This window comes from Equus przewalskii, chromosome 16 (assembly GCF_037783145.1).
Source record: "Equus przewalskii isolate Varuska chromosome 16, EquPr2, whole genome shotgun sequence".
In the NCBI taxonomy this organism is placed as follows: Eukaryota; Metazoa; Chordata; class Mammalia; order Perissodactyla; family Equidae; genus Equus; species Equus przewalskii.
Window position 1 is genome coordinate 50,361,233 of NC_091846.1, and position 25,092 is coordinate 50,386,324.

General features: G+C 38.7%; 1 protein-coding gene across 39 annotated transcripts in view; it reads left to right on the top strand.

The window, feature by feature from the left end:
• SCEL (sciellin) overlaps positions 1 to 25,092 on the top strand; it is a 272,873-nt gene that overhangs the window by 205,072 nt on the left and 42,709 nt on the right. For 26 of the 39 annotated variants that reach the window (XM_070578988.1, XM_070578995.1, XM_070578989.1 and 23 more), the window contains 8 exons: positions 13,174 to 13,254; positions 15,715 to 15,780; positions 17,504 to 17,563; positions 21,316 to 21,360; positions 22,551 to 22,610; positions 22,910 to 22,969; positions 23,616 to 23,675; positions 24,995 to 25,054. In XM_070578988.1, the coding sequence (XP_070435089.1) occupies positions 13,174 to 13,254; positions 15,715 to 15,780; positions 17,504 to 17,563; positions 21,316 to 21,360; positions 22,551 to 22,610; positions 22,910 to 22,969; positions 23,616 to 23,675; positions 24,995 to 25,054 (492 nt within the window). The remainder of the gene's footprint in view (positions 1 to 13,173; positions 13,255 to 15,714; positions 15,781 to 17,503; positions 17,564 to 21,315; positions 21,361 to 22,550; positions 22,611 to 22,909; positions 22,970 to 23,615; positions 23,676 to 24,994; positions 25,055 to 25,092) is intronic. The other 13 variants (XM_070579010.1, XM_070578997.1, XM_070579006.1 and 10 more) reach the window with 3 other exon arrangements.

A 25,092-nucleotide genomic window follows, 5' to 3' on the forward strand; every position in this document is an offset into this window, starting at 1 on the left:
TGTAACCTTTCTCTGACCTCCTCTTCCTTCTCTTCCTGAGCAGGGAAACAACCACATAGTGTTTTGAATGACCAACCTGTTTCAGCAAAATTATTTCCTCTGAAATATTCTTGTCAAATGCTATCAGGACCTATAATTTCTTTCCATTTTAATCAAGATTGAATCAAAATTTTAGCTTTATAATTGCTGTTGCTCGTTGCATTCATCTGACTCTCCTCCTACCTCTCTGATCAAACCCCCACCTCACAGGTTTCCCCCCTTCTCCATGATCAAATGCCTTTCATCTGAAAAAATAGCCTCCTAAAAATGAACAGCCTAATATTACAAATCCATTCAACCGGCACCCTATCTCTCCACCACAGCCAAAGTTCTCAGAAGACTTGATACTTTCCATCTCCAGTTTTTCTGGCTCCTACCACCATTAGTTCATGGAAACAGCTCTCCCCAGATCATTAACGTTGCTGATAAATTCTTGTTGACACATCAGTCCCAGTAATCACTTGACCTTTCAAAAGGCACCACTGGCTATTCACATCTGTATGAAATCTTCTCTCTTGTTGCCTTTTGAGAATCCCTTGCCCCCATCAACACACTCTCCTGGATTTTCTTTTGTTTCTCCAGCCGTTCTTTCTCAGTCTCTTTTGCTACCTTATCGTCTTCTACCAATCCGTTAGATGTGGCTGTGCCTAAAAACTCAAAGTCCCTCTTCTCTTCTTATTTTGTTCTCTGTCCTTTGACAGCATTATCCATGTGTAGGGCTTCAGTGGCCATTTGCATACTCGCGACTCCTTCATTTTTGTCTACTCTAGACTCTTCTCTGAATTACCTTTGGAGAGCCAACTGCCTATTTGACACCTCCACTTAAAATGTCTCAAAAACACTGCAAACTCAGCATGTTCAAAATGAGATTCATAGTTCTCCACGCTAACCTGGGCTTCTATCTCAGTTAATAATACTATCCTCTAGCCAGTCAACACCCCCAAAAACTTGAAGTTATATTTTACACCTTTTTCTCCTTAACCACTATTATCCAATCCATTTGTAAATGCTGTCAATTTACCTCCTAAATAACTCTTGATCCATAAACCTGTCTCTATTTCTGTCATCATAAATCCCCTGGGCTATCATGGTAGCTGCCTAAGTATTCTGTCTTCATTCACCCTGATTACCTCCCCCATCTCATTTCTTTACAGTTGCCAGAGTGATATTTATAAAAAGATGATTGGAACTTATCACCCTCCTGAATAAAGATTACCACTTTTAGTTGTTCTTAAAGACCCAAATCCTTAGTGTTGACTGCCTGTCCTTACCTTCCTTCCATCCCTCATAACTCTGCTTTGCACTCTGTTCCAGTCACTTAATTTGTTTTAAATGCACTGCACTCCCACCTTCCCCAGACCCTCATATAAGCTTCCCTCTGCCTGCAATGCTGTCTTCTTCCCCACCTGAGACACTTATGTTCTTGTGGTCATGTTTTGACCTGATTTCTTTTCAAAATATCACTTCTGACTTATCTCTGTCTGTTTTCTTTGCTCTACACTAAGCCAGGCATAGAAGAGGACAGCTTCTTTTCCTTGACTTGTCCAAATGGCACTTGCATAAAGTTTTAATAAAGAGGTGGGATGGTCAAGTGGTAGCAATGCATCACAGAAGCCCAGACCAAACTACGTAAGCTGTAATACTAGCAATTTCTGTTTGTGAATTCTTTGGCCACCCCTGTTATTGGTCCTTTCTCGTTGGCTGACATTTCTCTACAGGCCTGACCCTGTTGCTATTTTGCTCAGCAGCCCCTCACTCCTTCTTTCTTCCATCTCTATTTTTCTCTTTTCCCTCTCTCGCTCTGTTCTTCCTCCCCCTCCACACACAATTCCTATTAATTACTTATGTCGGGTAGTTAAGTTCTCTCCTTGCTGTGCCAAGATATCCTCAGAGAATCTCATCCTTACGACCAAACCTGATGATATATTCACTCTTTGGGAGGCACTCTATGCTACCTTTTAAAATAGAATTATTTTCTGATGTCACAATAATATAAACATCTAGTAATCCACGCTTGAAAAACCAAAACTGTCATCAACCTCTCTGCCTACCTTATCCTCTTATTCAATCGGTCCTTGTAGCAAGTTTGAGGGATTGGGTGCTGATCAAGGAAAGAGGTCTGACCACAGAGTGCCAGTAGCACAAGCTTTATGTGGATGGTGCCTTGATAGGTTTGCCCAGAGAGGGGGTCACTCACAGCATGAGACCTTCCAAAGGCAACCGTACAGGGGCTACCCCCCAGAAGGAGAGGAGGGCAAGGGAACTCCTGAGGGAGGGAGGGAATAGAGAGGGGGCTTACATGTCTAGGTGAGGCCCTTCAGCAGCATGGTGGGCAATTCCTGGGTCAGAGAACTCCAAAGAGCAGCAGCAGCTTCAGGTCTTTCATAGCTCCAAAAGTTGGATAACATGGATGCACAAGTAACCAGAACACAAGATCTACTGTGGGATCATGAGATAAGCATCACAATTTTGGGGGATCTCTGATGCAGTAGGGAGAACACCTAATGGGAGATTCAGGGAAAAGGTCCTGAAAGACGTGTTGGGGGTATGGAGTAGAGGAATTACACAATGCTAGGTTTTCAAGCCCAGGGTGATTTGAAGCATAGTGATGTCACCAATCAAAGTAGGAAGAAATAGGAGCAGAATGGGGAGTATACAGTTGAGCTTATGAACCTGAGTATGCATTGATTTGAGCAGGTAGAGTCTGGGATACTGAAAGGATATATTTGTGGAGGTAATTGCCAAGCAATGAGAAATGGGGAAGGGGCTCGGATAAGAGAACCAGATTTGAGAATAAGCCCAGAGATTTTAAATGTGGTATCTTCAGAGTGAAGTTACCTATGGAGAAAATATTAAACGAGAAGAGAATCAAAGTTGAACATCAGGGGATGTGTGTCTACACATCAGGTGGTAAAGGAGGAACTAGAAAATGAGACCCTAATTAGTGTAATTACATGATAAAGATGAGGTGTAATGGGAGGTAGGTGGGGTGGAGACAGAGAGGGTAGATGCATCCTACCATCCCAAACCAGCCCATCCTTCAGTCTTATATATATTTTACTTCCTCCAAACAGCTTTCTCAGCCCAAGGGGTTGTTTTTGTCACCTGAACTCAGAAAGCTTATTGTCTGCAATCCTCACTTGACAATTAATTCTGCATTATCTTGAAACATTCTTACTTTTGGGGTATACTCATCAACTAGATGGCATCATTTCACAATGAATCTTTGAATCATCAATAAATTTATCCATACTAATTTGTCAATAAGTACATATTGATTGATTAATTTTAATATTTCTTAGTATCTACAAGATAGGAAATTTTCCTCAATCCATTATTTTATTTGTCACTTGTAGTTAGGCATTATTCTATGCGCTTATGTTTTGATGACTGTTTAAACATCTCCTGCTCTGTTTTCTTCCCCTCTGTCTGTCTCTGTCTTTCTCTCTTTCCAGAGCAATTGTTGAGCTCAGACTGTGTGCTAGGAAAGCACTTTGCTGGAAACCAGGAATACAGACATGTGTTAGACTCAGCCCCTATTCCAAGAAATGCAAAGTCTGTCAAGGAGTCAGTTTGAGCCAGGAATGCTAAACGTGAAGGCTGGCCCCAACTGGGAGCAGGTCCTTGGGGATATGATAAACACAAAGGTGGAGATGGCCACAAAATGAATGGAAGCATGGAGAGGGAAGCAATAGTAGTACAGAAGTACTGAGAAGTGCAGTAGGGTCAAAAGATGCTTGAGGTGAACTTTAAAGAATGAGCACGAGTAAGCCAGGTGCAGAGGTGAGGTGGGGATGGAGCCATTCCAAGTAGAAAGGAGAAGAGGAGTAAAGGTTTTAATGCCAGAGAGCATGCTGTATGGATGTGTGTGTTTGCACACAAACATGTGCATGCATGTGTCTGTATGTGTACAGCTATGGGGTTTCTATCCAAGAGGCACTCTCTGCGTTCATCCTTTATTACTTATGTTCAGTGGTAGCAGAAAATCCAGTAATTACAAATTAGATGTCATATGGAAAAAATGTCTTTCAGTGTAAGACATTATGGGTATATATCCATTCACAATTTATGATAAGCTTAGATAATTTTTCAGAATATGATGTTTCTGTTTTAAGAGTAAATGCTTTGCTGTTATGTAATTTGAGCTCTGACTATGTGCTAGAGATTATAAAATATTTTTTAAAAATACAAATGTCATCAATATAGAAAATTTTAGGTCAGAGCCAGTGAGAGTTTTTCCTTTCCTACTTCTTTCATTTTAAGATTTATCAGAAAGCATGACGCAAAGCAATCTGTCAGCAATCACTGGTGTATGTCTTCATTCGTCAAGTTCTTAAACTTTTTCTCATCTTTGAGTCCTTCAAAAGAGTAATAACACTTACTAGTCTTGGGCCAATGGAATGGATGTTAGGTGCCATTCATGAGAAATGTTTAGTTGCATCATAGTGAAGTTTGAACAGCATTTCTAAGAAGTTGATAATGAAATTGCTTCTGATTTCAGAACCCACCATTAAACCTTGGTCTTCTGTTCATGGTAAATTCAAGTGCTTCTGACTATGTATTTAGGTGACTTAGAGATTCAGTAGTCCAGTGGCATGTAAAGCTCATTTAAGAAACCCACTGAAGCTGAATTAAGGTGGCTGCTTAACAGGCAATATTATGTTACCCATTATAGTGATTCAGGATCAACAATGAAGACACCACCAGTACCACAAACAACAAAGAAACAATGTCTTTTTTTCTGGAATCGTTTCCAAAGACAGAGAAGAAAATAATGTCTGATAAAATTAAAATAATGGGAACACACCTGGGGAATTACCATATACTTAAATGCTTGCTACGTACTTTCATAATTTGTCATCCATATTTGTTTCAACCTCTTCTCCTTCAGTGGTTTCCACTTCCAGTTAGCTGATTGGTAGAGTTGAAGGAGGAAAAAGAAATCCTGATTGAGAAGTCAGTTGCCATGGCAACCGTGCACTACTGTTATATTTTTCTTTCTGTGACTATAAATGGTAAAATGTAACCTTTCTAATTATGCTGCAACATTTTTAACTCTATTTGTACCAAACCTTCTAGAAAGTTTGCTGTCATGCTAAATTAAATCAATGTATTTCATTTTTATCTCGACAAAAATCTTCTTTATATTAACTAGAATCTGTTTTGTAAAAATTAAAATTCTAAGACTCTCAGTAAAATGTCAAAGTACAGTGATTTTCAAATCTTATCTGAATGCTTAGAATATCCATTCTAAACATTTAAAATAATTAAAATATTAACCTGAGTTAAGCTTTATTATTTTGAAACAGTCTTGTTTGAATAGATTGAGGAGAAAGCTATCTCAGCATATGGAAATGAAGCGCTTAACGTTTAGCAATGAGTTGCTTTTCCTCAGTCCTATGAGGACGAACATAGATAGTCTCTGATCTCCCAACACTAGTTTTAAGTAACTCATACATTCAAACAACAACCCCCCCCCTAAAAAAAGTCCATGCTTCCCCCAATCCAGATTCCACGCCCCTCCCTCCTTTGAGCCCCTGTTGCTTCTGCCCCTGCCAGGGGAGCCCCTTGAGCAAGTACGACAATGCAGCAGAGCATCTCCAGGTCCAGAAGCAGGGGCGAGGAAGAAGCTGTGAGAATCAGGATGCCTGGGGGCAGGGGCTCTGCCAAAACATCACCCTCCAAGCTACAGCTCCCTGTGCCCCAACCATAAAGAGCAAACAATTTGATTTTTAAAAACATTTATTACACCCTTTAGTAGCATTGCCTAAAGGTCTATCAACTAGAGATTATAAATCTCACCTCAATTAAAAGCATGAAAACTCCGAGAGATTAAAGGGGCTGTCTCTGGCTACTCAAATCATAGTGTCAATTATGTAAATCAGGTTTCTTTCCTGCTAAAACTAGGTAGAATTGGAGCACACTCAGGGAATGGTGGTTTGGATTTTGTAGAGAGGAGATGGCTTTATAGCAAGAAGACTCTGGCAGGCAGGGAGGCCTGAGTGTGGTGTAGTGTGAGTGACAGGAGCATACTCTGACATAGGGAATGTGCTTGTAAGAGTCTGGGGGAAGGCAGTGAAAAACAGGAGGTGGGGGGTGCACAGACCACCATTTTACTTAGGACTGTTTTCATACTTGGGGACACTTCTTTGTCCTCTGATCTTTCTTCTCCCTCTCTTAGATGTATACAGCATGTTATATAAGTGGAATCACAAAGTATATATAGTCTTTTGAATCTGGCTTCTTCCACTCAGCATAATGCATGTGAGATTCATCCACCGTGTTACAAGTATCAGTGGTTCATCCCTTTTCATTGCTGAGTAGTATTCCATTGTATGGAGGTACACCCTTCATTTATCCATTCACCAGTTGAAGGGCATTTGGCTTGCTTCCAAAGATGCTTTAAATGGTCACACACAAGTTTTTGTGTGAACATTTCATGTGAACATTTTTCTTCATGTTATCCTTTCTTTGAATAAATGCCTACAAGTGGGATTGCTAAGACATATGATAAGCAGATGTTTAACTTTATAAGAAACTGCCAAACAGTTTTTAAAGTGGCTGTACCATTTTGCATTCCCACCAGCAATGTGTGAGAAGTAAAAAAGTTGCTTCGTTTCCTTAACATCAGTTAGTATTGTCAGTTTTTTAAAAAAGCATTTTAGACATTCTAATAAGTATGTAGTGTGTCTCATTGTGGTTTTAATTTGCATTTCCTCAAAGACTGATGATGTTGAGCATTTTTTCATATGCTTATTTGTTATCTGTACATCTTCTTTGGTAAAATATCTGTTCAAATCATTTGCCTACTTTTTCAATTGGCGGTTTACTTATTGTTCAGTTTTGAGAGTGTTAAAAAGTACATTCTGCTTACAAGTCCTTTGTCAGATATGTAATTTGCAAATAGTTTTTTCTCAGTGTGTGACTTGTATTTTCATTTTCTTAACAATGTATTTTTCAGAGCAAAAGTTTTTTTAATTTAATGAAGTCCAGTTTATCAAGTTTTTAAAAAATGAATTGTGCTACACGTGTGATATCTAAGAACTCTTTGTCTAACCTATGGTCACAAAGATTTTTCTTCTATGTGTTCTTCTAAAAGTTTTATAGCTGTATCTTTTACATATAGGTCTATGATCCATCTTGAGTGGACTCCTTTTTAATGCTGAAAATTTCCAGTTTCACTTGATAATAATTGGACTATTCTTACTACATCTTTGTAAAAACATCTGAAAACCAAAAACTGCCACGAATTCAGCAATACTTAAAAATTTGTGTCTATTTGTGGCTATCGACCAGCTAAAGTTTATATATGTTCACGTGACCCAGGGCAAATTGCTCAACTTTTTTGAAACTCAGTGAAAAAAAATAATATACTTCCACAGGATAGATATATGGGGGAATAAAATAACGTATGTGAGAACTTGGCAAAGTTGGCATGTTACTGGAACTCAAAAATATAAGTTGCATCTCCTTTGCCATTGTTAGAATGAAAGTTCTATTTGTGGGATACAAAAGCTAGGCACAAGGGAAAGTAAAAACAAAACTCACAAATGTTAAGAGTCAATATTCTTGTTTCAACCTAGACCTGTGCTGCAGTAATAGAATGTTCTTCACAAAGTCAGTCTTGAGCAGAAGTCACAGAGCCAAGCATGTTACCCAAAAGAGTCATAATGGAAAGAAGTGATCTTTGCAGCAGCACATGAAAATGAAGTAATATATATAGCTTTACAGTGTTATTTCTGTTAGCTCTGGCCTTTGGGCTACTATCTACAAGTTTTCACATGTTTCTTCTGAAAGCTGCCTTTTTATCTTGCAAGTTATTCTTTTCAATTATAACCATTAATGTGGTGGCATCAATCTTGCAGAGGTCTTATGGGGTTGAAGGAAAGACAGGGTAGAGCCAGGGTCAACTTGTCCAAGCTTAAACATTACATCTTATCATAGCATTCAAACAGGTTCATTGCACATGAATGTCTCTTGTTTCCTTCTCTTCAAAACATTCCAGACCACAGCTTCCTGCTCTGCTCTTGCATTTTAATCCCCCCGCTTGGCATCATATCAAGCTCCTGGCATGGCATGAATGACTTCTCTCATTGCCCTTGAGGGCTCGGATTCTGTCATCTGTGGCTGTCATTGCAGAGATGCAAATGAAAGCTCCTTTGAGGTGAATTGAAGTCAGTGTGGCCTCTCCTGGCCCCACCCAGCAGGGAGATAAATGCATCACCCTCAGAAAGAACTGTGCTCCTCTGCTTTTCTTGACCTTCACAACTGCACACCCACTTTCCTTTCCTGGCTGCTCCCCCCAAACTGTCTCCCCATTGTGTACCCAGATCTACCTCTCTACCTGGCTCTGCCTCCCAGACACACCCAATCAATATCTACCCGCCTCTTTGAGGCCTTAGCCATTCTAAACTGGAAGAAATTTAGCTTTTCATCACGGTGATTCTGGCATAAGCAGAGTTGGGTACCATCTTATTTCTTCTTTTTGTAATCCTCCTTTCCATCTTGTTACATCTCTCCCGCCTGTTCTCAGATATCCAGTACCCTGTGCAGACTCATTATTACCTAGGACCAACTACCTTCTTACCCTTTTCCTCTACCCCTGAAAAAAAAGCATATCATCAGCTAATCCACACAGACATGCTCGAGATACATTATCACTTGAGTGTTATCACATTATCCTCCACACAGGGATATTTTTTGAAAAGAGAAGATGACGGTAATACAAATAAAATAACATCTAATTGTAAAACCTAACACTAAGCCAGAAGAAGGAGACTTTTTTCATGTAAATTGTTTTTTTCAGGCATATCATGTAACACAATAATTCATCTGAGCACCCGGTACTTATTAGGTGTTTAGTAGTGGAATCAACAATGGCCTTCTCCTATGGGACAGCTGAAGTTGAACAGATGTTAAAAGTTTCAGGCCCCTCTTCAGTATCCATTTCCCTCCTCACCAAATAGAAATTCAGTCAATCACTCCCTCTTTCAACACTTCCTTATTGGGCACCAGCATCATACACAATCCTAGCACTTAGGGTATAACTATCCTTTTATGAGCTTTCAGTCCAGTGTGGAGACAGAAAATTATGGGTAATCCAAAACAATGTGATACTTGCTGTATAGATTGTTTCCTACAGGGAGATATAGGGATGTCTCCAGCATAGCTTTGGATACCACTAGAGACAGTAATGGCTAATCCAAAGTCTAAAGGGTGAAGAGGAGGTGTCCAGGTGTAAGGGAGTAGGAGGCATGCCAGAGAGGGCAGAGAATATGGTGGTGGGGGCAGGTTAGGAAGTGCAACTTTGTTAGCTTCAGTACAGCTGCAGTATTGTGTTCGTGTCGGGTAAAAACAACAACAACCACAGCACTAGATATTTATTGAGCACTTACAAGGAGCCAGTCAGGGCTCTAATGCTTTGCATGCCCTTCTGCTGGCTGCACTGCCATCGTCAACACAAGACCCAGGAGACCCACCATGCTCTGTGCTCTACTGCTCTACTGCTCTACTGCCCATCATGAGGAGATTTCCTACCGCACTCTGCCGAGAAAGCTTCAGGACTAATTCCCTCATGTCCTCCATCCCTGTGGCCATGGATCCCCAATGGAACCCCAGTCAGGTCATTTCCTATTACCTGGAGCATCTCCGTAGAGTTCTGTGCATCACTGAACCTGACCCAACCTGATGGCATCCTAACCTCTCAAACCCTTGCACAGTGCCTCCCTGGATGTGTCGTCCATTACCATCAAAACTTGCTACCCTTCAGCCTCGCCTCTACATGATCTCTCACTTCTTTGTTGAGTTCTCCCAGAGGACACTGCTGCCACAGACTCCCTCTCAGTGAGGGCTGTTTTTCTCCTAACTCCACATATCACGGGGTCTGGAGGAAGTGGGGGAGGGCCCTGTTTGTTCTTCCTTGCCACTTCCTCTCAATTTTAATTCCTTCCCCCATTAAACTCCCCATCTTCTCTGAACCCATCCCATCATGAACATCTCTTCCTCACTGGAGTCATCTGAAGGTCTCTGAGTCACTCACTCTCACTCTTTGAAGACTTTGGCACCAGGCACATTGTCTCTCACAAACCCTCCTCCTGTCATAGAGCTTGGTGATTTCCAAATCTGTGTAGAGCATCCTTGCCTGCACTGGCCTCTCACTTCCTTGACATCCTCTCCAATGATCTTGTCCTTCACCCGACCTCAGCCATCCATAGATCTTGCCGTTGTAAGTAACCACACATGCTACAAAGTTTCAGTTGTGAAGCTTTCTTTCCCTGGCTTCCACTTTCAATCTGTCCAGCTCACTCCCTCCAGTCATCTGATTCCAGAAATTCTTCAGTCCAACACAACTACCAATACATTGATTCTACCACAGTCCCTCTCCCCTCGTATCTCACTTCCCTCCAAGTCCATCTCAGATTCCACCGTCCCTCGTTGTAATCACTACCTTGCGTACCTCTTCCCCTCCCTTGCCATCTTTCTTTTTGTTGCACTCACTTGGCAGAATTATAAACTTAGTTAAATCCAACTCTGTCTATTCTGTTCCTGCCCATGAAGGAGCTGAATATGGTAAGAGAAAACAGTGCCAACTAGCCTGATTTTGATTCCGTGACCACTAACCTTAACCTAGTCATTGGTGTTGCCCAAGAATCCCTTGAAAGGCATCATAGCATGAGGAGGACTTATGGAACCAGATTTCGTAGTTCCGATTCCTCACTCTGCTCTTATCAGCTGTATGATCATGGCATATTTATTTTTACTTGCTGTGCCTCGGTCTTTTCATCTGTAAAAAAAATAAGAAGCATAATACTTATTTCTGGGATTGCAATGAAGATTAAATGACTTAATATATGTAAAGTGCTTAGAGAAGTTTCTGGCACATAATAATTCCATATAACGGTGTGTTATTTTTATTAGCATCATATTATATTTCCTGAATCCATTTACTCCTCTCCTAGAAACCATTTCACACATTCTCTCTCTCGCTTCTCTTCTCCCTCAACTCCTGTTCCCCGTCCTCACTTTGAATTAGTGATCTTGATTCCTATGTTACTGAGAAAATAGAAACAAGCAAAAGAGAACTTTTTCCATTCCAAATCAACTAACGTACCTCAGCTGTACCCATTTAGTCTCCTTCTCTCCTGCTACTATGGATGCGCTGTTTGTGTCTCCATCTAGGACCAACCACCCCACATGTGCCCTAGTTCCCATCAGTTCTCAAGGACATCTGTCTAACAATTTTCTACTCACTCTCCTGCACCATCAAATTTTGCCTCTTCACTGGATCATTCCTGTCATAATAACTATATTGTGTAGTAAGCTTTCTTGACCCACCAACCTTCAGATGGCTACTCATTTCTCTCCTCCCTCTTCACTGCAAAATTCCTCAAAAGAAGTATCGACATGAATGCCTCTACTTCCTGTTTTCTCTTGAATCTCCTCCTACAATGTTTTTCACCACTGCTCCATCAAAGCTGCTCTTACCAGGGTTACCAATGACCGCTATATTGCCCAAATCTTGCTAACTTCCCAATCCTTGTTTTATTGATCTGTCAGTAGCATTTGGCATGGCCAATTACTCCTTTCTTGAAAGACTTTCCTCATTTGGCTTCCAGGATACCACACCCTCATATTTCTCTTCTTTTCTCCTTGGCCACTTCTCCTCAGACTCTTCTGCTGTTTTCTAATCCTATTCTTAACATCAAAATATCTCAGGACCCAGGGTTCAACCACTGGCCCTCTTTTCATCTTTACTTACACTTACTCCCTTGGTGATCTCGTCCAGTTTCAGCTATTAAACACCATGTCTAAGTTGACAATATTTATGTTTGTATGCTCTTCCTCCAGTATCCTCACGGCTCATTTTATCACTTCCTTCAGGTCTTGGCTCAAATTTCACCTCACAGAGAGGCCTTCCCAGGCCATTTTATATAAAATAGTGTGCTTACCCTCATCACTCTATATCCTTTTACTCTGTTTTCTTAGCACTTTTCTCCATTTGTCATATGTTAATTTGTGTACTGAAAGCCTTTTGAGAACAGGGAAATTATCTGCATTGTAAAATGCCTTGTACATAGAAAGCTACCCAAAAACATTTGCTAAATAAAAGCATGACCTATTCAATTATACACCAATAAAAACAAATAAAAAAATAAAAATAAAGTACACAACGCTGGTCAAAGTAAATAAATAAATAAAAGCATGATCTCATTTAGTCCTGACAACACCCTGACAATCTTATTAGAAGGGTTATTACAGATGACAAAATGGAATCAGGTTAACCCAGTGCCACACAGCTGGCAATTCAGGCAGCCTGACTCCAGAGCCCATGTGCTCACCTTCCATGCTGCAGAAGCCACAGGGGTACACAGAGTCTAGGTCACATGGGTACTTTTACTAGGTATGGAATTTATCTTGAGGATAAAAGGGAGCACCTGGGGTGGTAATGGTGGTGGTGGGGGGGGGGTGGGTGGGCGGGCAGTGACATGCCCTGGGTGACTCCATCCAAAATATGCACATAATTGTCTGTCTTCAGTTCCTTGGTCATCCAGTCATGCCAGCTCAGAGGCTACCTTGGCGCTTCATTGGAAAGTTTAGGCTGGCAGTATATATATGCTTTGCTAGCCTCAAACTGGCCTGTGCTGACAATATTGAAGTCAGATTTAGTTAAGAACTTCAAATCAACTTTACCTGGAGGTCTGTGGAATTGAAACTCTTTCTTGCTATTTCCGTAGCAGCCTGATAGTTGACATAATTCCTAAAGAAGCTTATATGTTAATGCCCAAGAACCACTTACTGTGCGCATGTGCTGCTGACCCAAAATGCCACTACTGGAGCGAGATAGTCTAGCAAAATATTAAGCTGTTTAAAGAACACGTTATGTTTCAAACTACAGTTGAAGGGAATAGGGTTTACGAAAATCTGATTAAATGAACTTTTAAAATATCTGCAATCTAAATATTTGACTTATTAAAGTTCAGTGCTCCATAGATTCTGACCTTTCATGTACTCCATGCATGGAGATTGTAAGATGGAGGAGATATTTCCACGTAGGCAATAAATGCATCAGGTTAATAGTTGCTAAAATTTACCATGCTCCCATGGTGAAATGAACTTCTGTTTTCTGCTTTAAAGGGAATCAGCTATTCACCCTCCAATACCTCCAAAGCCCAGTTCTCCAGTTTCATCTCCTAACCAGCTGAAAGGAGGTAATAGGTAAGACCTAGCACTCCAGAACTTTGTGTCAAAATGAAGAAGTTCAAGGGAAATGAAAGCAAATGATTTCTGAGCTGTTTTGTGCAAAGAATGGGTATGTTTTGTGTGCACATTCACTGAAGAGGCACTTGTAAACCTTTTCTAACTCTATTTGCCAATGCAAATGCGTATTTATGTTCGCCTTTGAACACTTATGGCCATTACACCTTCAAGATAGAAACTGAGCAACATTCATGTCCAGGAAGTGTTCATACTCGGGTTCCTCTAATTTATGTATTAGGAACCAATACGTAAGGAAACTCCCTCTCTGTATGTAAATATACCAATATATATGTATATATGTATTCGACATATATTGTATATAATATAAACCCTGTGTGTGTGTGTATAGTTTGCCATTAAGAGATACATTTTCTGATAAAATATGTTCTTGAAACTTTAGGTTACTGCTTGAACCGTCCCTCATGTTAGAAATACCTTTGGGTAGTTCTTGAGTCTTGTTTTAGCTACGGAGTTTGTAATTTATTTCAAAACTACCACAAATTTTGAAAAATGTTCTAATTAACTTGTATCTGGATCAAGAAAAAATGACAGACTTGCTTTTCCACTTTGAATCTCTGACACTCTATAATTAATCCTCAGAAACAAACTCAGAGACGTGAAAATCTTCCCATGCATTACTGTTAAACTGTTTAATAATCTTGAACCATTTTTCAAGACATGCATTGCACATTTCCATTATGATTGCGAGATTTAAAAAATGGTATCTCAATGAGGACTGAATACATTAGATCCACTTTATGGCCTAGCTTTGATTCTTTTGTATTTTCGTTTTTCATGCTGATTTTTTGACAAAATGTGAGGCAATTCTAGAATTATTCTTCAGTAAGAGGATAACTTCAGCTAGAATATGCCAGTTGGGTGGCAAGCCCGTGTAGCATTAGGTGTTCAGCCCATTGAGTTAAAAACTCAGGTCTGAATTCCTATTCAGTGAAACTTCACAGGATCTTGGAAATTTTGTCCTTAGGATGAGAGGTTAAATTTTTCTTAATGAGTCAAGAAAATACTTTTTCATTGAATTAATAAAAAATATGGACCAGATTTATAACTTTTTATTTGTACGATGGTTATAATTATAGTCTTAAGAATAACTTCTCAAGCTTTGTATTTTATTTTGCCTTTTACTCTTGTTGTATTACACAATTAAATCTTAATTTGAATAGGATTTTTTTTTTAGGGAGCTAAGATAAATTGGCTTTAGTACCACCTGAATTCTAACCTAAAATCAGCAGCTCTAAAGCAATGAGCTTGTGCAGTTTCGAAAGAGGCTAAATTTCATGGGAAATGGTCCAATCCATCTTTACTACTCTGATTTCTTTCTTCCACCAATGATCTTAAAAATAAAATTAGGACAACTTGCATGTTTTAAACCCTGATTACTTTAATCACAGCAAGATGATTTTAATGAAAGAATATGAAAGGGAAGTGTTTCCTATGTAATTAACACATGTCCTCAGGAGTACAAAAAAATAGTTGAATACAGCTTCTTGAGAAAAAGCAAGAATGTATAAAGTAGGTCAATAAGATACTTAGAAAAAGAGAAGAGAAAAGCCTTATATCATAAATTGTGACAGAAGCTAACATTGTAAAATTTAATACTGTCAACTCAATGTTTTCCTTCTCAAAGTGATGGGTGTACTAGAAATATGAAAATATTTCCCATCTTATCTGAGCAAATATACTTCTTGATAGTATTCAAATGGAATGGTTTTAAGAAAAAAATCGTTCCCCTGACATCTAATAATAAAAAATGATTCTTAGTATTTTAAAATACTATATCGTGATCTAATAGAGATAAGTATGAAGATGCTTTATTGATGATTGGAAACTAAAATAGAATAAACACGAACATATTTGGAATAGATATATCTAGATATATCCAGCAGTTAAAAATATATTAAAATATGGGCCAGCCCAGTGGAATAGTGTTTAAGTTTACGTGCTCCTCTTTGGTGGCCCGGGGTTCACAGGTTCGGATCCCGGGCATGGACCTCGCACTGCTCATCAGCCATGCTGTGGTGGCATCCCATATAAAGTAGAGGACGATGGGCACAGATGTTAGTTCAGTAACCATCTTCCTCAAGCAAAAAGAGGAGGATTGGCAGCAGATGTTAGCTCAGGACTAATCTTCCTTACTCACATACTATATGTATATAATATACATAAAATATATGTATATATATAAAAAGAGGCTAAATTGCAAAGTTGGTATATTGAACTCTAGAATTCCAAATAGAAGATAGTTGAGTTCTAGTGAGCCGAAAGACCTAAGGTAAGTTTATCTCAAGTAGTGCTTATGAACTGATCTTTTTTGAACATGAATGTTTTCCTATAAATTTAAATTTAACAGAGAAGTGTTTTCTTTCCTAACAGATGTTATCTTTAACTTTAAAAATATAGGCAGATATGTCCACCTAAACCAGGTGTTTATATGGAAACCAACAGATCTGCTGAAAGAAATATAAGGTACAATGATCTATATCTATATAACTCTAGAAATGATAAAGTACCCTTTATTAGAACACTTAAAAATACAAAACAATAATAAAATAGATAAAATAAGTTTTCCAACTGACTTAAATATAGTGAATAATGAATATTTTTATATGTAGCTAAGAATTTTATTCCTTTTATTTCTGTTCTAAGCTTTACATTAAGAAGACTACCAAAATTGTCTGAACATGACAGCAGAATAAGATCAAACTCCTTAAGACAGGAAAATACCTCTTTATCCCCAGCACTTGTCCCAAGGTCTATGATCTAGTTGGTGTTGATGTATGCATAAATGAATAGGTGGAAATATAGTCATTTGATTGAACTTGTTCGAGAAAAGCTTTGCCTGGAATCGGCTATATGATAAGGTCACATCCAGCCCCAACAGCATTATCAGGAAGAGGCTTATAAGTTGTACTGATGCCTCTGGGTAAGGTTTCCCCATGACAGTCCTGATTTATGCCTGTTGTCTTGCACATCCCATCTAGTTTAGTATTTGCTTTAGATATATCTTGTTTTTATTTTGGGGGGAAAACACTATTTTTGAAATTAGTTTTTGAACAATGATATTTTATAGGTGTACCAATATGATAAACCAATTTTTTATTATGATAAAAAACACGTAACATTAAATTTGCCATCTTAACCATTATTATAAGCCGATTTTTCAGTCAAAACCATTTTTGACTGAAAACGTTTTTCAAAATTCAAAACTTACATATTTTTCATTCTTTTCTTCTCTCGTTTCCCTTGACTCTCTGAAGAGTCCCAGTTTGAAACAGATGTCACATGGATACCTTACCTTTGGGGAGAATCATGGTTCTCTTGTACCTGGTAACTTAAAGTGTGGCTCTATGTCAGCTTTCCCAAACTGTGTCCCATGTGGCACAAGATGTCAATGCATGTTCTGTGAAAGAAGGGCTAATGGCTCAACACATTAGGAAACACAATTAATGGAGTCCTCTGCCACAGAACTTCTCAGAACTTTCAGTGTGCTCATATATATTCTGAATCTCCAAAAGTCAGTTACATTTTCTAAATTTTCTTGACTACAAAATTCTTCATGGAACCCTATTAACCTTCTATGAGACATTGTTTGTGAAACATAGGTCTTCATTACAGGGGCACCTATAAGGATTTTCACAATTACTCCTTTTCATGATCTAGGGAGACCAGGATGGAGTCAAGCCCTCTATGTGTCAGATGTTTCCACCTTTCCTATAGTTTAAAACTTACTGTCTTTCCCTTTGGAAGCCTAAGACAACAGATATTTTCACTTCAGGCGAGGGACTAATTAATCGTCTGGATATGTTGCTTAGTGCTCCTTGGCTCTGGTAGAAAAACTTCTGAACATACTTCCATGTGTACTTGTGCAGTTAACTATTTTCTTTTCTGTATCCTATTTTAAGTACAGAACCTGGGAGCAGCCAACACAATCTTTAGAAGAAACTGTAGTTATTTCAGTGAACACTAGATGGCAGAGCCAACGTCCAGGTGGAATAACTGTGTGTGTGTGTGTGTGTGTGTGTGTCTGTGCGTGTGCTGGTATGATAGAACTATTTTGTTATTCAGTTAAACCTAGTAATTCCTGAACAACGCATGGACTTTCACTTTCTTCACTGAAGACAGATGAGAAGTTTTAGCTACTTCAAAGATAGCTCTACTGTCACTGACTTGGATTTATTTTTCATTGAAGGAGTCAGGATTTTGAGAACACTGTCAAAGTGGCCACTTCACTTCAGAAAACTGACAAGGGGTAAGATCCCAAAGCTTTTGAGCTTGTTTTTTTCTTCTCTGTGTATTTCAAAAATGCTTACCTAGTACTTTTAAAAGTTCCAGGTATGAGCTGTGTATTATATATAATTTAAGAAAGAATCAGTGTCTCTAGATATGTGTCCCTGAAAGTTGAGTGATCCTGACATTTATGGATACTCTGTTTCCTCTGCTTCCCCTTCTGGTGATTGTACTCATCCCAGTTGCCTCAGCTCTCTGTGGTTTTGACCTTGTTCCAAATCCCCAGTCCTGTATTTATGTTGCTGGCTCATATCTGTACCTCTCAGTCTCCCCAGCACCTCGATTTAGAATGTCCTAAGCCATATTCAACTTCATTCTCAAATATGCTGTTTCTTGACTTCTCTTTGTTCTTTCATTCAGGTAAGCTCATCTTTCTAGACTCAGTCTTGATTCTTCCATGTCTTATCTCCTCTATGTAGATCAGGAATGTATAGATTAAATGTCTAAAATACCCCTCATGCCCACATGGCCTCACCCTAGTTCAAAGTATCGTTGATTCCACCATCAGTTATTAGAGTAGCCGTAGCTGTCCACATTTACTTACACTTCTTCAGTCTCTCCTCCCACTAAACCCATCACTGCCAGAGTTTTCTTCCTAAGATTCTGCTTGAGCAATCACTCCACTGGCTCCCCTTTGCCCATTCAATTACTTATAACTTCATTCAAGGCTACCTGGCTCCAAATTAACCTTCCAGAGTTATCTCTGACTTCACCCTTACATTTACCCTACATGCAATACCAAATTAAACCACTTCCTTTCTACAGTTTCCAGATACTCTGCCTTTGTTTATGCCACTGAACCCACATGGCAGACTTTTCCATCCTCAAAGCTACCATATCAATCCATCCAAGTCTGACCCACTTTTCAAGATCCAGATCAAATACCACCTCCTCTGTGAAGTCTTCCCTGAATGATCCAGTGAGATGTGACTTCTGCTTCTCTTAGTTATTAGAGTCCCACTATTCATGTTTTATAACAACTGATTATATTTGGTGTTTTTTCATGGTTTTTATGTAAATGTCTCATCTTCTCTATCATCTGTTTAATCTCTTAGAGTAGATATTTTGTCTTATTCACTGTATATCATTTGCAGAATCTGACATGATGCTTTGTGCAAAGTAGATGTTTATATAATGGCTAATGGTAAAATAGTGATGAGCAGTGAGAAACCATTGAGTAGAAAAATTCCATAGTTTAAATCGCATACCTACAAAAATGTCCTTGCCTAATGAAATTTAGCAATGCTAACAGTGTTGTTAGGGGTCGTGGTCTCAGTCAAAAGAACTGAAGAGAAGAAACAGAAATAACACTTAGCTTTTCTGTGCAAATTCATAAACAAAATAGGAGCTCTGAATCTAGTCAAGGACTCTAGAAAGTATCCTGAGTGTGTCTTTTCCATTTCTCCTCTTGCCTAAGTGTCTAGATCTCTAATTTTATTTCTTTATTTTCGTCTCAGGTGATAGTTTGTTTTTAATAGAGATTGGATAGTTTTTTGGTGAGTGATCAGCGTGTTTGAGGGAGAGATAGCTGAGTGATGCTGAAGGGAAATTACGGTTTGGCATTAATCGAACAAAAACATTGAGAGCCGTAGTTAGTTTAACTGTCCTGTCCTCTCTCCCTAGTCACATGCACGAATTCCACAGCCAGATACTTTCTTCACAGGGAGAAGTTGCTGCTTTGACAGGGGCCAGGGGGAAAGTCTGTTACATCAACACAGCCAAGTATTGTTACTGTGGGCCGTCCGTAGGGACTAGAAATAGCTTTATTTATCTGAGCTGCTTTTTGTGATATTCCTTTGTGCGATAGACTTATTCCTATCTGATTAACAGCATTTAATTTATTGCAAGTGCAGTGGTGAAACTTAATATTCAAAGCTTTCATCAGTGTAAGGTCATTTTAAAAGCTCAACTGCTTGGTTCAGAATGCAATCTCCATTTTATTTAATTTACTGCAGAGTGTCTTCCCGTGATTTGGGCTAATTTTCTTGTGATAAACATGAGCAACCCCAACTCCTGATAATTTCATCATTGTGACTCACACCAGTCAGGAAGATCTGGGGCTAAAATTTACAGGAGTCTTAGGTTTGCTTTTTCCCCTGGGGACAGGGACAAATTGGAAGCCTCAGTGTTGGAAGGTAGAGTTTCAAGCAAGAAACAACAGTGGGACATTGTGTCAGGGGACCAGGCAGCATTTGTCCCATACAAGGATAGAATGTTGATCATTTTCTTTCTCAGGGTCAACAGCTTGTGTATTTCAGAATTTATTCTCAACCTTCAATCCTACCATTGAATGTGTAATATCACTTGAAAGAGTTCATCTGTGTGATGGCTGTTAATTTAAGGTGTCTTTAGGATCTGTAAGAAGACTGCCTCAGCAGCTATTCTGGCAATATTTTGTGCCAGGCATCTTCAAAGCACATAAGTGACTCAGCAACTATACATCTTTAAAGCTGAGCCAAAGTCTCAGTCTCTCTAAGTGCAGTTTAACAAATTAGATATTGCAAGCATTTATTAAATGAAAAATTTTGTATTGACTGGAAACTGTTTATGATAATGGGCAAAATTAATTGAGAGCTTATGAATTGCCAAGCATTATGCTAAGTGCTCTATATTCATTAGATTATTGATTCTTTTCCTAGGAGGGTACAATTAGTATTCTTATTTTACAGATGAAAAAATTGAGGCAGCAAGAGGTTAGGTAACTCACCTGGAGTCACCAACTAATAAGTGGTGAATCTGGATTGGAATCCAGGTATCCCTCACTTGGGGTCCTGAATGTGTAGCTACTGAGTTTAACACCAGCGATGAATCAAGAAGAAAGAGAAACACTGAGAAAGTGTGGGAAACGTGATTCTAGAGCAAGAAGGGAGAACCAAGATTTGTGAACTGAAAAACTGGATGAGGGAGGCTAGAGAAATGGGAGACAAATGGGTGGACAGAAGAGGAGAGGACGTACTATGAGGAGTGAACAGGAACAAGAAACCCACAGAGGCTGCCTTCATAGGGCAGGGAGCAGAGCTCATTGGTTCTAAGGGATATTCTGGAACGAGGGGTTTAGCTTAAACAGGTTGCTCCTGAAGAAGCAGCCAGAAAGTTGCGGTTCTCAAATATGGAAACAAGATAGCAAATTTAGCTGATTTGGAATGAGGTAGGAGGAAAATTCAAGAAAGAAGCCAGACTTCCTGATGAACAAGTGTTTTCCAATAGCTACTTTATGCAAGTACATTATGCAAAGATAGAATCTATAATTAGTCAATGTACCCATATTTGTTGATTCCATTAAAATCGTGTATTAAGCATCTACTGTGTGAAAGACACTGTATTGAAGACTGAAGAGGATACAATGTAAAATACGGCTCTAAATTTTAAGTGGTGGGGGGACGGCGGGCAGGGGCATTGACATGAGACAATTGTACAATTGCTGTATTGCTGAGTATAGTAATGTAAGTGCCATAAAGGAGAGGAAAAAACCCCCCAAATGCTGCAAGGGTACCAAAAATATAAGGGACTCTATTCAGTCTGAGGACTGGGAAAGATTTCTTGGACAGGGAGGTGTGTGAGGAGAACCTTGAGAGAGAGACAGGGTTATTGAAATGAAAAGGTGGGACACGTGTTGTATTTCACAGAACATGGAAATAGTTGTTTTAAGGTGAATCTTCCCTTTGAGCCTGAGCAGATTTTCACTGATGTAGGATTTTTTTTCTCTTCCAAAAGTGAAGAACTGGATAATCTCATCCAAATGAGCAAAAGTTTGAATAGGTAAGATTTTAAAACATCTGTTTTTGCTTTAGTACTCACTTGCGTATTGTGTCTTCTTATGTCTCTTCAGCATTATGTGAAGACCCACATACTGGGCTCGTTAAAGGTAGCCTACAAATCTTGAATAAAAAGCTTGTAGAAATCATCATCATTTCATCGTGATTATGAATGGTTATTACAATCTAAAGATACTAATATTAAAATGTTTTTAATTTTCATACTCCATTTGTTTAGTAAGGCGGTTATATAAGTAAACACATTTCTCTTCCTGAAATATTAATATCTTAGTATGTAAATAGAGTTTGGTTTGGTCACTGAATGCTTTTAGTTTTAACATTACAAAAACCACTTTTTATCTTAGTTAACATTCTCTGCTAATTTTGAATCGTTTATAATTACATATTTTAAAAGTTATGATAATTGAGGTTTGTGTTAGAGGTGTGTGCAATTTTCATCATCTCTCTGTCAGCTTGCACACTAACATACTCAATGGGCAGGGAACAAAGAGGAGAAACAAAGCAAATGCCAAACTAGTTAATTAGTTTGAGGGTGAAAAGTTGTGGTTTTCATACCTCATTCTGACAATAATGATCTGTATGACTGACTATCAACGATTCATGTAAATGGGCTGCTTTTTAGTTTCCTCATTTATAAACAGAGGAGGCATTACATCAGGAACCAGAGACTTCATGGCCTCTTGTGGCTAGGCAGGTGTAAATGAGCAAAGGGGGCTGACTGTGTGAAGCACAGGGCGAATCTCCTGTCCACAGTGACCAGCTGTTTCTCAGCTCCCACTGATGGTTGACGTGTGAGAATTTGAGCCCAACGTTGCGGGACATTTTCAGCAGATCCTAAAAATTCCAGTTTCTATGTGTCGTGGCCAGCTTTGTAAATATTGGCTCACATTAAAAACAAAAACACTCCATGAGCCCAAACAACACATCTGTGGACCTCTTACAGATTATGGATCCCCAGTTTGTATCTTTCCTTTATTTTCTCTAAGGTCCACTGCAATTTAAATTTTGAGTCTATGAAAATACCTGTTTAGAATAAAGCAATTTCAAGAATTGTGGCTCATCTTTCCCAACCAGCTTCTATTTCGTGTCTTAGATGTAAACTGCTCTATGCTTCCATAGAGTTAAGTATCTGTTGTTACCGCTGACAAGGCTTTTTGTTCAATATATTTAAAGAAACCAAGGTCTTGATGGTCTCTTCAGAACAAATCTTAAGGCAGAGCAAACAGAGAAAAGGTAAGTGCATCTGTCTCTAACCTGAAAATATTAGTTCCCAGATTGCTTGTTTGATTCTTTCAGACATTAGCTGGAACGGAGTTGTATCCTCTGGCATGAGAATGTACTGGCAGATGGGGTAGCACTCTCAGTATTGTACCTTTAGTTCAGATATAATTGCCCAGAAAGATTTCTGCTCTTCTATTCGATAAGTAAATGAGCAATTCATGAGGAATGTTTACTGTATCTGACCTTTTAAGATACCACACAATTTAATTTCAACATTCAGTCTTTTATTTGAATTTCCTTGTGTTTTACAGGGCCAAAAGCCTTGAAAATCTCATCTTTGTGAATACCCGGACAGACGAAAACGGCAAAGGGTAAGATTTGATTAAAACTCTTACAGGCCTCTTTTGAGTCCTAGACTGTATACCATTTCCTGCGGGAGACCTCCTGCTCAGGACAAAGGTCAGATAGGCTGGTGGAAAGGGCCCCCCGTCAAGGACTGGAGATGAGTCACTGTCTTGGTGCTGGCTCTGCCACCAACATCAATCTGGGTGACCCTGGACAAGTTGCTTAACCTCTGGAGACCTTTGTTTCCTCATTTCATAAAATGGAGGCCATGAACTAGATGATCTCCAAGTTCCCTTTTATATCTAAAAATGAAAGAAATCAAACTTGTTATTATGAGTAGTGGACAATAGGCTGCTTTATGAACTAAATATATTTACTATAAGACATTTTGATGCTGGGAGCATAGCCCCTCACCACTGAAGTCTTTATAATGTACTAAGACACTTTGCAGTTGGAATCTTGATTGAATCACTTCATATGTGTATTTCAGATATATCTGTAAATATCTCAAGGTCAAGAGCCATGCTTTTATTTATTTTGTATCACAAAAAGAGTTAATGAGTGATCAGTAACTAAATTGAAAGCATCTAAGAGTTTAACTTATAGTTCTGGACTGATATTGATATACTAGAAAATGAGTTACATTACTCATATTATTTTTTGTCTTGAAAGAAACCAAAGCCTTGACAGTTTCATTAAAGAAAATCCCAGAACAGTCGAGAATGACAAAGGGTAAGCATTTATAAGATCTCTATTGTGTTTTCTCTAGATTCACTGTCTACCTTGTATTTCTTAGTCATTAAATTTGCTTTCCTAATGCAATAATTATTTCTATTGTCTTGGTTATCTTTAAAAACCATTTTTCTGTGCTGGTCTGTGCACAGAATGGTATTCTGGTTTTTCAAGTCTGTCTTGGCAGATACATTCTCAACCCTCTCTGAGGTAGAACATTTAACAAAGTCTATATAATGAAAAGTGTTGGCAATAACAATCCCACAGACATTGAATGCTTATTAACAATACATTACTATAATGAAAATGTGCAAGCATTATTATGGGTGAATGTTTTTCAAATGGAGAACAGATGAAGTGGGAAAGCAGTCAATTCTCTGTAAGTGGTTATATGAGTTTTACAGGAAAAGATGAGATTTCAGATATTTAGGAAATGAAGTTTGGAAAGTTCCACAAAAGTGATGGAAAATAGGAAAAGTAGGACGAGCATCGCAAGTAAATTGAGAAGTGATTTGTGACCTGGGATAACTTGATAGCAACCAGGCTTTGATGCAGGAATGACTGATCTCATTGGTGTAGTAGGGAGAGTCCATAGTTCCTTTTCCTTCTTTCCTCCCTTCCTCCCTTCCTTCTTTCTTATACTGAAAGAAACTAAAATATCAATAGTCTTATCACAATGAAATTGGAGACAGATAAAAACGGCAAAGGGGAACCCTTGGACAGTGGGGAATTTAGAGGAATTAGCTTCCATGTTCCCTAAAACTTTTAAGCTATTCCTGTGTGAAAGTTTTATTGGTTGTGGCCAATTTATATAAAGTCCTGGAGCCATCAGAGTTATTTCCACTTTTCCAAGGTTACTTCAGAACCTTGAACCTTTTGTTAAAAATGACTTGTCTAAATCTTCAAAGTGTTTAGAAAATGTTGATCACCTGATTTTTACCCCTGATGTGAATGATTTTCATGTTTAAAGAAGACAATATCTCAACAAATGGATTAAAGTTAATTTCCTACCCACCCACCCTCAAAGGACAAAGAAAGCAAAAGCTGAGACTAGGAGGAACTTTTACTTTTCAATTGATTTCATCATTACTGAGTAATAGTTGGTAGCTTACTGTTAGGATAGTTAGCATTTCTCTTCAGCATTTTGCGCAAGAAGAGCCACTTGACTTAAATATTTCTAAGGACTTCTGATGTTTTAGATACTGACAACATCTTACTCCTGTTGTGAGAAATCTGCTGTTGTCATAGAAATTGAATCGTTCTCTCTCTTTTTCTCTCTGTTGCTCTGCCCTCCCTCGCTTTCCCCCAACGTTATAAAGAAATCAAGGTCTTGGAAGTCTTATTAAAGTTAATCAAAGGACTGACAAAAGTGAGAAAGGGTAAGTAAAGCTCCTACCTTGATGGGGCTCTTTTTTTC